This window comes from Parasteatoda tepidariorum, chromosome 6 (assembly GCF_043381705.1).
Source record: "Parasteatoda tepidariorum isolate YZ-2023 chromosome 6, CAS_Ptep_4.0, whole genome shotgun sequence".
Lineage (NCBI taxonomy): Eukaryota > Metazoa > Arthropoda > Arachnida > Araneae > Theridiidae > Parasteatoda > Parasteatoda tepidariorum.
In genome coordinates, this window is record NC_092209.1 from 86,444,499 (window position 1) to 86,456,790 (window position 12,292).

Here is a 12,292-nt window from a genome sequence, read left to right on the forward strand (position 1 = left end):
AAAGTACAAGTACTAAACAAAAAAAGTAACGATTTAAAAGTACATTTCTAGGAATTCGAAAATTCAAAGTAACCTAAAATTTCATTGACTAATATTCTTATGGTCTTTAATGTTTTTGCAAAATTGTTGTTATTTATTTAATTATTTTTAATTTTGAAAGTTATGGGCATTAATTTATTTTTAAATTCGGAAGAATATTATAATATAATCTTAAAATATAATCGTATAATATAATTTTATAATCAAATAAGATTTTAATATCAAACTTTTTATGGATTTGCACGAAAAAGAAATTTTATCTATTGATTTTAATTTTTAGTTTATTATTTTTATTTATTTAAATTACCATTGATTTAAAATTGTTTTACTCTATAGAAACGCGTTTTAAAAGCACAAACATAAACAAAGCAAACACGGGGTTTCAGATAGCTTTGTGATGTTTGAGCTAGTAAAAAATAATTGAATGTGCAGTATAAGCTGAAACAGAACAGTCTACAGTTTTATTTGTATGCGGAAGTCATGCGAGAAAATCATTTTCCGAACATTTCTGCCTAGTGGAATAATAAAAATTTGTAAACGAATTTTAGTATCAGACGCTAAATTAATACCTTCGAGTTTTCAAGAGTTAAAATAGTAATTATAATAGTTTTCAATAGCACAAATAGTTTTGAAGTTCTTAGATATTTGACTGGGCGTTGTTTGACAAGGTCGGGCATAAACAAAATTTTAGTAAGAAATGAACGAAGTAAAAATGTATTTAGTAAAAAATGTATTAAGACAAAAATGTGAGTTCAAAAAGAAAATTGAAAAACGTAATAAAAAAAAAACCAAATTTTTTTTTATTTAAAATGCATTAAATAAATGCATAAAACTCGAAAATGAACGAAAATAACTTGCTAATTAATATTTTTATTCATTTTGCAAAATAATTGCATTTCGAAAGTGGTGTCACTGAGTCTGCTGCGAGAATTTCTAAGAACGTGCTTAGCCACGCTGAATAAGCGCTCCACGGGAGGTCAAGGTATTTAAACACGAAGTTAGCTGTGAATGCATATATATTGCACATTAATTTTATAAATCAAAAAAACATAAGCATTTTTTTAAATTTGATTTTTTTCTTCCTTTTTTTCTTTTTAGAAAGCTTACCGAGCTTCAGAAAAAAGTAACGATTTCATTCGACATTTCCGTTACAAATACTTGTACTTTTTCCCTAAAAAAGTAACGAAAGTACAAGTAAAAGTACTAAATTTAAAAAGTAACGAAGTACAAGTAAAGTACGTACTTTTTACTTGTTCCGGCGGTACAAGTAACGAAAGTAAAAGTACTGCCATACATGGTGGTTACTGTACTGGACAACAGGGGCAGTGATTGTGGGTTCGAATCCCAACGTAGGCGTTTATGCAACCTTCTCTCTCGGTGTGTTCTATGTCCTTTCTTTGGTGTGAATGCAACCAGCCCCATAAACGGGTTTGTGGCTGTATAACGTGGGCGACGCTACTCCGCATCCATGGTTTAGCCACATGTCCCCATTGGGTAACAGTAAGAGAGTAGCAATTCTGGCACTTCTGAGGCCGATGGGAAACAGACCCGAGTGCCTGTTATTAAAAAAATCAATCAATCAAAATACAAAGACAAATTAAGACAAATTTAATTTTATTGAAGTTCTCAATTGATGAATAACACAGAGGAAAAACTCCTTTTTATGAAAAAGGAAGTAAGAAATATAGAAATTTCTTCCCAAATCTAACAAATGACGATTCCACTCTTTCCACTTCCTTTCTTTTTAATGGCCACAGTACTCTTTCATCACATTTCATAATAGCTTCTCTAGCTCCTTCCCATGGATGTGGTCCTTGTAGTCTGTACTGATAGGAAACACTAGGACCAAATATTAATTTGAACCAGAGCTGCGGATCTGTAAATAACATTTTGTAAAAATTCGGTTTAGCACCTATTAGTTCAGCAATCTCGTCTTGAAACTGCGTGTAATCGACGCGAACACCTTGTTTACTGCAGGGTGCATATCGTTGCTCGTTGATTTCAAGCCTTTTCTTGATATCATCCATCATTTTTTCCTTCGAAGGTAGTTTTAAATTTCCTGCAAACACTTGGGCCACCCATCGACACTGCATTTCTCCCATTGGAAAAGACGGACCAAACGGTAGAAAGAACCCCACGAAGGCCAATGTGGAATGCTTTAAATCAGGATACCATGTGCATTTGTACAAAGTAAGCTGTTTTTCCATTTCTGTACGGATGTCTTCTTCAAGAAAAGGAAACTTCCATGTGTAGCCAGTAGCCATTATGACTACATCGGCTTCATTGACGGACGATTCGCCTTCAAAGAGGACCCCATTCTCGGTGAATTTTGATATGTCCCGTTTTTGAATGATAGAGCCAGAGAGCAATTTTGATGCAAGATGGTCGTTCAAGACTGGGTCTTTAGAAAGTACATGAAACTTAGGTTTGACTGCATACAAATTTGAGTTAAACTTCGGATCAATAAGGACAGTTTCAAGAAGCCAACTTAATAAATTTGCCGGTAACAAGTCAATTAAAAAGGTAATATAGCGTCGGGCCAAGGCATGATCGATTGGCAAACCATCAGGACCAACTCGATTCAAAACATGTGCTCCCGTTCGTGTACTTAGATAAACCTAAAAGGAAAAAAATTATATTGGAGAATGAATTTTATTCATATGAAATTTATATTTATTAAAAAATTTTAGTATTTTCTGATTCATGATAAAATTCTGGTTTGCGAGAGCGGTATATATTTTTAGTGAGTGCATAATTATGCTTAGGAGAACACAAATTTATGTATTTTTGGCTTATGATTTTGTAAATAAGCTCGATTAATTCAAACATAATGGATACAATTAATTAATTTTGTTATTATTATTGTAATGGGTATATTTATTAATTGTTTATTTTGATGCGATGTAAAAACATCATTCACTTTTAAAGGTGCCCTTAATAGTCTTAAAATAAACTTAACAGAATTCAAATTCAGTTAAGCTGGAAGTGACAAACTAGAACACCTTACCAAGACTTGTTTAAGGCGATTTACGTTCTATTTCAAGCAAATATTTTATTGTATGATTGATGGTTTATCAACGAGTAATATACAAATTTCAATAAATTACTTTTGTTTCATCAAAGTCTGCTTTTGATAGATGATATGTTGACGATTGATTCGCGTCACATATCGTTTAAAATGGAAAACGAATACAATGATCATTTTCGTAAAATTATGAATTCTATTTATGCTTGGATCGTTCTCGACCCCTTCTAAAGTAATATGCATTTGTACCATTTTGAAGAAATCATTTTGTTTTATTAAAGTCTGCTTTTTATAGACCATATGTCACGATTGTTTCAAGTCACTTTTAGTCTATAATTGGTAACTCCAACTGTTATATTTTAATAAAAGCCAATCACTGGACTAGTGGTTACTGTACTGGACTATGGGGCCGGTGGTTGTGAGTTCGAATCCCACACTAGGCATGGCTGTAACTTTCTCTCTCTCTCTGTTATATATCTTTTCTCATGCGTGATTTTGTGAATGTAACCTGCCCTATAAACGGGTTTGAGCTTGTATGACATAGTCAAAGCTACTCCACCGGGGTGACTTAACCACAGGTGCCCACTGGGTAACGATAAAAGAGTAGCGATTCTGGCATTTCTGAGGCCAATGAGAAATAGACCCAAGTGCCCGCCATTGAAAAGATATTGTAATAAAATATATTTGTTGCAAATTTAAAGTTTAAAAAAATATGAATAATAAATTGAACTAAATATAATTGGATATAGTGAATTAGTAGTTTAATTGTGAAGAAAACTGCTTTAAATAAATGCTATTACCCCTCCCCGTTTTCTTTCTGCCGTTTGGTATCTCGATCCTAATGAAGGTTACTAATTATGGAACCGAAACTTTAGTATATTTGATTTTGGAACTTAATTCATATTGCATAACTTTATTTTAATAAAAAGTACAAAATATACCTTTTCTAAGTTCGATATGTCATTTGATTCAAATGTAAATTCTTTCAAAAAGCTCAATTGCCATTTAAATTTTGTCTTAGCCAACATCAGCATTTTTGCTAAGAATTTCGGTGTTTCGTGAACGCGAGTAGTTAACTTAAGAGAGAATAATTAAGGAGAAAATTTAAAACTTAAGAAATTAGAATAAAATGTGAGAAAATAGAGCCGCTAAAGTCACAAATCATATCCTACGAACACTTACTTGTTTTGCCACACTACTAATTTCAACTGCAGCATCTAAGCCAGAACAACCCATTCCAACGACAACTACGTTTTTCTTCTCGTATGGTGCGACACCTTTCACACTGTGGGAGTGGATTATTTTTCCTTTAAACTTGTCTTGACCTTCATATGAGGGCCATTTCGGTACATTAATGTGCCCCACACAAATAGCCACTCCATCATATGTATCCGAAGTGACCTCACCCGATAGAGTATTTTTCACGCTCACGATCCACCTGCCAGTCTTTTCATAATCAGCAGCCCGTTTTACCTCAACGACTTCTGAATTGTACTGGATGTGATTTAAGACCCCTTTTTCAGTTGCATAGCTCATGAAAAACTCATGGAGTTCAGAGTGTTTCATATAATTGGGCAATTCTTTGGGTGGAGGATAGTTGCTAAACGCTCCGATCTCTTTGCTGTGGTTGATGATTGTTGTTGGCATGATTGAAGGAACTCCTATGGTGGATTCTTCTCGGTAGCTCCAAGTGCCACCTAGCCTGTCTGTTTTCTCAAAACAGATAGGCTCCATGCCGCCCTCTTCTTTTAGCATTGCGATGAAAGCACATCCTGAGAAACCGCCACCTGCAATGGCTATTCTCTTCTTGACATCTGGTACCATGATTCTGAAAAAAAGATTAATGATAACAAAAACATCCCCGAAGCAATTTATTTTTAAAATTATTCTATTAGAAAATATAAATAAAAAATACTACATGAATCTTAAAGTACCCAAATAACTTTAGAGGCAAAATTTTGAAATTTTTGACTAAGACATTGGATTATTTGGATTTATGTGTGTATTACACTCTAAAACGTGGTATAAATACCAAAAATATGAAGGAAAAAAATGGGAGGACTAGTCAAAAATTACCCAAAATCGACCTCTTTTCAAAATCACAAAGCTTTATTGAAATTTATTATTTTTGCATTATAGACGATAGCATCGCTGGAATACGCCATCTAGGGAGAAGAGCGGTTCCATGTCTTTGGCCCTTCTCTCTTCCCTCTCCTTGTCTTTTCAGTTGTATAGGAATGTACTACGATATTTTTTCCTTTTCTTAATATTTTTCACTTTTAATTACTAAAAATATTTTTTAAAATTTCCATGATGCTTTCTTCTAGAACTATGTTTAATATAGTTTTCAGATCCATATAGTTTCCCAACTTAAAAGATTTTAATCTATATAAAAATCAAGACAAAAACTAACGTACTTCCTTCTTCTATGACTTTTCACACGCTAATGATGAAAGCTTACGAAGTGTTACCATAGGTAGAGAGTTCAACTCTACACCACCTGTAGCCTATTTCGATCGCCAATTCATGCTTTATGTAATACTCATAAAAGCTCAACTTAGGTGACAGACTACGCGTTAGACATGGAAATAATATTTAGATATTTTACTTCAAATATCGAAACTTATTTGGCAAAAAAGCCAACAAGTTGTTGCCAAGGATTTTAAAAAAGCCAAGAATTTTAGCTGTAAAGTATAAAATAATAGTTTAATCAACTAGACAGTAATATATTTCTTTGATATATGTATAGCAACGGCCTGACTAGGATAGCCTGGTTGGTAGGGCGTTGGGCCCTTGTCCAAGAGGTTGTGAGTTCGGTCCGTGACGGTCGAAGCATACAAAATGCTAAAAATAGGCGAAAATTAACTTTTGCAAATTGATGCAATGTCTACACTGTTTTTACTTTGCAAAGCTGCAAGTTAAGAAATATAAGCTGATATTTCGAATGTTCCATGTTTCGAATGTTCTGTTATGTAAGTTTCATAAAAATATTTATTTGTTCATTAGTTCAGTTTTCTAACTTAGCTTACTAAGTGCTTAGTCTAAATCAAATCAAATTTTAATATTTTTTTTATATTAAGTTTTCTGAATTTCAATAATTTGAATTGTTAAGTTTGTAACACTATCTTATAATAGACATGAAAAACTTGCACAGACATGACATTAGTTTTAAGCTCTTCTTTAAAAAAATTGATTTATATGTTATTAATGATATTAAAATTATGTCCGAAGTATTGAATGTCTAGATTATATAAAAATAGTAGGAATGATTAGAACAAACGGGACAATTTGCAACTTATCAGAAATAAAAATTATTAACTAAATATCTATAGTTTGAAGAAAAAGAGAATAAAAACATTTAAGTAGTATAAAAAAACAATCATGCTTATTCATTTTTAAAAACTGCTTATTCTAAATATTTTTTATCCTTTTTTTGAAATTTTAAATAACATCAAATTATGAAAATGATCTATATTTAAAATTTATTAACTACCTTATAATGAATTTAACTGAATTGCTCTATCACTAAATACATAAAAAATCTGTACTGACAAAGATCAATGTAGATGTAAGCAAACACTGATAGTAGGTGCTGGCTAGAATGTTTTATGTAAAGTGACGTCACAGGCAAGGATCGTCAGCAACCGACCATTTTTGGCAGTAACATTGTGGGAGTAACATCGTAGAACTTTTTTTCTTGTCTAGTTTTTAAAGCTCTTTCATTGTAAAATAATTTTGAAAATCATACGTATTACCCATTATTAACACGTGAAACACATATTTTCTCATAGCTCTCAAAATATTAACTTGGTGACGTCATATTCATTTGCTGTGAAAATTATTTAGGTTGATTTTACTTGCTTTTAACATGAAATAAATAAAAAAATGTCAGAGATAAATGATTACTTAAAAATGTGCAATATACTCTCAATGGGACTCTCTTTTGATTGAACAGAGTTGTCAGCTAGCAAATATCACTTATACTATCAAAAGAAAAAGTATTAGCAACTATTAAATGTCTATTTTGCAAAGTTTCTGAGCAAAGTACGCTTCGAAGAATAACAAATTCCATCTGAGGGTACGAATTAATTTTTAGCGAATTTTGGACTGAGGAATAAGCGGTAACTCATGGCATCCACTACTTGAATTTCAGGGTTTCAGCACAAGCGGTTCAAGAGTAACCAGAAGCACGTATTAATACGAAATATTTTTTAAATTTTTAGCTGGTTACCTGTTCTTTGTGTGGAAGAGAAAAATTGCAAATAATTAATGAATAAGTTTTCAAACAGTTCAAGAGTTTAATCAGAGACACGTATTAATAAGAAATATTTATTTAATTAGTAGCTGGTTACCTGTTCTTTGTGTGGAACAAAAAAAATTGCAAATAATTAATAAATAAGTTTTCAAACAGTTTAAGAGTTTAATCGGAGACGCGTATTAATAAGAAATATTTTTTTAATTACTAGCTGGTTACCCGTTCTTCGTATGGAGCAAAAAAACTGCAATTAGCGAAAAAAATATGAATGAAATTTTACGATACGAGCACAAAAGTCAAGTTCCTCGTAAGTTAACTATATTTGAATATTAATATCCCCATTTAAATATTTCTTCGTTGTTAAATTTTTGTTTTAAATAATTAATTTTAATTTTTTTCGTCTTCTACTTAATAAAAACGGTTGAATCTTAAAATTTTTCCATATAAAAATATGTTGATTAATATGGTATAAAAATAAATCACACCTCATAATTCAGATTTTTGTTCATCCTCAATAAAATTAAATAATAAAAAATAAAGAAATTATTATTAAAAATTATTTTTTGCATGAAATTTTCTTTNAATTACTAATAATTAATGAATAAGTTTTCAAACAGTTCAAGAGTTTAATCAGAGACACGTATTAATAAGAAATATTTATTTAATTACTAGCTTGTTACCTGTTCTTTGTGTGGAACAAAAAAATTACTAATAATTAATGAATAAGTAACATTAAGGGGTCCGACCTTTGGATAGCTCTCCTGATCAAACTGCAGTGCGTCTACCACTACAAAAATACAATTCCAATTCACTAGTATATAAGGTATGTTAACTCGATTCTATGTAGGAGTACATTTTCAAAGATGAAGGTTGACATTGTCAATGTTACTCTCCCCACATTGCTGACCTGGACGTGATGTGAATACACCTTCCCTGACAGAAATTCCCACTTCGATTGGAACAAGCTTACTTCGATGAATGGTCCACATTGAACAGTTGAATTGCTCCTTGTGACTGTGACGATGTCCACCACCTCGCGCTGTTGCTACTCAGTCTCGATCACCCACAACGTGAGGCTGCATGCACTCGACATCTAACGACAAACACAGGAGCAATCACAACGCTGAACTTCATACAGCTCTCACGATCAGCAAAAGTACGGTGATCTTAATACAGTTCTCCCGGCTTCTCGCAAAACATCAATGAATCAACTAGTGGTATCCGTTCATTGAATTCTATCATATGTATAATTCTGGTGGGAGAGTACTGTAGTGTGTCTACCCCTACAAAAATACAATTCCAATTCACTAGTATATAAGGCATGTTAACTCGATTCTATGTCCAGGTACAGTTTCAGAAATGAAGGTTGACATTGTCGATATCTATTCTCCCCACAAAACTATGGGTACCGTATTTCCTAGCTTCAGACTATATTAAGGTTAAGAATCCAAATATGTAAAAAATAAATTTAAAAAATGCTTATTCAGAGAAAGTACGTTGTTGTGTCCGATTTCGCAACTTAATTATTAATTAGCTCTTAATAATAAGCATATTTGAAATTCCCCTCAGAAACCATTAAGACTGACATTGAGTACGTGTAAATCTGATTATTAGAAAGAAAGTTATAAAGGGTATCTTTTTTTGCCTACAGTACGTTGCTTTGCTTGTCTCGCCAGCCCAGACAGTAAATAAGAATAACACAAAGACAGGCAAGAAGTTATATAATATTCTGCTTAAATTATTATATATATCGAATCAATTCAATTTATTTTTTAAAATCTTTCAAAAATAACTTTAAACTTTTTAACTATCAAAACAATCAAATATATTTATATAAAAAGTATTGAAACTTCAGAGAAATATATTTTTAGAACTGTTCATATTATTTTTATACTTACTTTGTGTTTACTTCCAAACAAACCAAAAATCTATAGATTTTCCTGGTGAAATAGTAGTTTAACTTGTCTGTTGCGTTTTATCAAATAAAAATTGTATGCAGCAAGTAGTGATAAACATTTTGAAGCTTTTCCTCGTCAATTTATACACACTTTTTGATAAGTGTAAGCGATTCGAATCTGTTCTGTTTATTTTTTGTTCCTTCTTGTTATCTAGAACCTTGATTAGAATTTTAAAAACAAAAATACATAATCAAATATGCATTATCTGACATGCAACGCGTTAGATATTGTTTCTGTTAGTACAGTCTAGTAAAAAAAATGTAAGTGTAGTAAAAAGTCTAGTAAAAAAAAACACAGACCATATTTGAGTGCTTACTCAGGAATAAAAAAAAAGAATTATAACCTGTAAAATGTATACAAATATTTAAAACTAATCTTTAATAAATATTACCAAGCATTGACTTCTATTCAAAAGTTTAGAAGATAAAATGTTGAATGCATTTTTTTGAACTCTAGATGAAATATTTGCATTCGAAATTTGAATTTTAAGAAAACAAAACATTATCTCATGGACGTTGTTAATTATTAATGCATTTTTAGTGTAGGAACTCCATACTTTATTTTCATGTATACCGATCATACCGTAAATTTACATAAATACCATAAATATCAAACTACACTTTTTCTAAGCATGCTTGTATTCATTGTTGCAATCTATATATATAGTTCTCTTACACGGCGACAAAAAAAAGCCTTATTACAACTTCCCGAATGGCAATGCTAGAAAATCGACCAATGATTGCCGCTAAAGATGTCACATGCCAAATCTAGTTGAGGTGGCTCAACATATAGCGCTTTTAAAAATGGAAACTGAAATAACCAGAGTGTAAAATATTACATGCTTATGCGAATCGTATTTTTTGTTAAATAATTTATTTATTATATATGAGTTTATAGATGGTAACGAGAAGAGTTTTGTAGTTGCTATGGTGACTAATTAGTGTTTTTTCGAGTGAGTGTGAGATTTGTTTTTTGGAACTGCGATGCTGCAATTTTATTATTTAGTTAATAAATCTTCCTTTTATATTAAACGTGATAGCTGATTCCTTAATTATTTGATTCGAAGTCCTTTGAGTTTCATTTGAGGTCAGTTTATTTTATATTTTTTGACAAGAGAGAGCATTCTCAGCATGTGAGATTTCTGTCGAAATTCAGTGTTTTGTTTATGCAGGTTTTTCCATTGCAATTTACTTATTTCAATTTTTAATAGACTTAATTATAGCCAAAATTTTAACCTTTTTAAAGAGATATCAGTTTTAGAAATTTTATCTTAAGATTTTATACTATAGCACATTTCTAATAGGTTTAACGAATTACATGTCATTTATTTGAATTCAAATTTATTTTAATGACTTAGTATTTACTAAAAAGATGTAATTTTTTTTTTTTTAAAAAAAAGTTGTTATATGGATTTGAATGATTGTTTTGAATCCTTAGAATTTTGTGCATTTGCAATGTGCCTAAGTTAGTAGCGAGCGAACCGAGCTTGTTTTGCGAAGCAAACCATATAAGATTGCGTAGCAATTTTCGGGGGTTGGCGAGCGTTAGGGAGCAGGGGGAGCAGCCCACTAGTAAATTAAGTTAATTAACGATGGTTGATAGATTGCAATCATGATCAATCATACATTAAAATTACAATTATAAATTATTTAATTTTTTTCTTTTTTTTAAAGTACGCTGGTTAATAAACATTCAAGATTACCGAAAAAAGTTATATTTACGGATAAACGATTATTTTTTGCCAAAATCAATCACGCATTGTCCCGCAGTGGACTGATCGTAAAGACATGGTTCCCACTAGAACACCGAAGTGAAGCATCAGCGGCTGCTGTCAGTAAACTGGTTGGTGACCACTTTGAACAGCCTACGTAGGGACCGAGGGTGCGCGGTATCGGTCTTCGTTAAACTGTTCTACCTTAGAGTGCTCGACTTCACGCTCAGGTCGTCGGGCAGTCAAAGCGGAGCCATCCTCTCTGAGAAGGATCAAACTTGTGATGGCATGTCTTCGGATCATCCTCGAGGATGTATCTCAAAGCGTCGCCAATAGCCCATTACGAGACGTGGTGGCGCGGAGAACAGAGCGCTCGCCTTCCGACGAGGTGAACCGGGTTCGAATCCCAGCGATAACTGCTAGATGCGAATTCCGCTCACGGCTCGCACCGACCACAGTACTGAGGTTAAATATCCTCAGTTGTAGACGGATCAAGGGTTAGAGTCCCCTTGCCGAGCTAACTGTGGGAGGCTTTCATGGTTTTCCCCTCCGTGCAACGCAAATGAGGGTTAATCCATCAAAAAGTCCTCCATAAAAGCAAATTTCTTCCAATACTTGATCCAGGAGTTTCATTGTCTTCTGTATTGTGTTCAAAATTATAAGGCTACGGAGTTGAATATTAGTCATCGCAAACCCGAAATTGGGTAGGCTGTTCAACGACGGTTATAAAATAAATAAAATATCCCACTGTGCAGTAGGGGAGAGAGGGGTCAATTGTAACAGGGTACGATTGTAACAGAGCAAAAATTTCGAGTGTCGGGTTCTAGATTTGGTTCCGAGGTGGCGCACAAGGTGTATTTAATAAATCTACGTGTACACCCCTGATAGCAACTATTTTTATGTACTTTTGAAAGAGTTGCATCACAAAAGATATTTTCACGCTACGTAAGTACTTTTTTTGGTATTAGAATATTATATTGAAAAAAAGCAATTTTGTTTAATCAAATAAAAATTATTAACCGAATATGTAAGTGGACACCTTAATTAACATTTCAGAAAAAAAGATTAGTTTTGTTAATTAACTAGCATTGTTTTTAACAAATGAAGCTGAAATGGCGTCTTGAAGACGATTGTAACAATAAGTAAAGGGACGATTGTAACAGCTGAAAATAAATAATCTTATGTTTACAAACCATTACTTAACTCTTTAAGAACCATCAAAAGTTTCCTGTATCATTTATATTATGTTGCATGTGCATTATTTTATTTGTCACCTTTCACAGCATAAATTAAAATTTTTAACC

General features: G+C 32.3%; 1 protein-coding gene across 2 annotated transcripts in view; it reads right to left on the reverse strand.

Annotated features, from left to right (window-relative positions):
• Positions 1-1,636: 1,636 nt before the first annotated feature.
• The window catches only part of LOC107444012 (flavin-containing monooxygenase 5), a 12,548-nt gene continuing 1,892 nt past the window's right edge, over positions 1,637-12,292 (reverse strand). The window contains exons 1-3 of one of the 2 annotated variants that reach the window (XM_016058060.3): positions 9,218-9,377; positions 4,247-4,892; positions 1,637-2,657 (exon numbers count right to left, since the gene is read on the reverse strand). In XM_016058060.3, coding sequence (XP_015913546.2) covers positions 1,701-2,657; positions 4,247-4,888 — 1,599 coding nt within the window. In that variant the 5' untranslated portion in view covers positions 4,889-4,892; positions 9,218-9,377 and the 3' untranslated portion in view covers positions 1,637-1,700. Of the gene's footprint in view, positions 2,658-4,246; positions 4,893-9,217; positions 9,378-12,292 lie in introns of those variants that run through there. The other variant, XM_043049077.2, reaches the window with a different exon arrangement.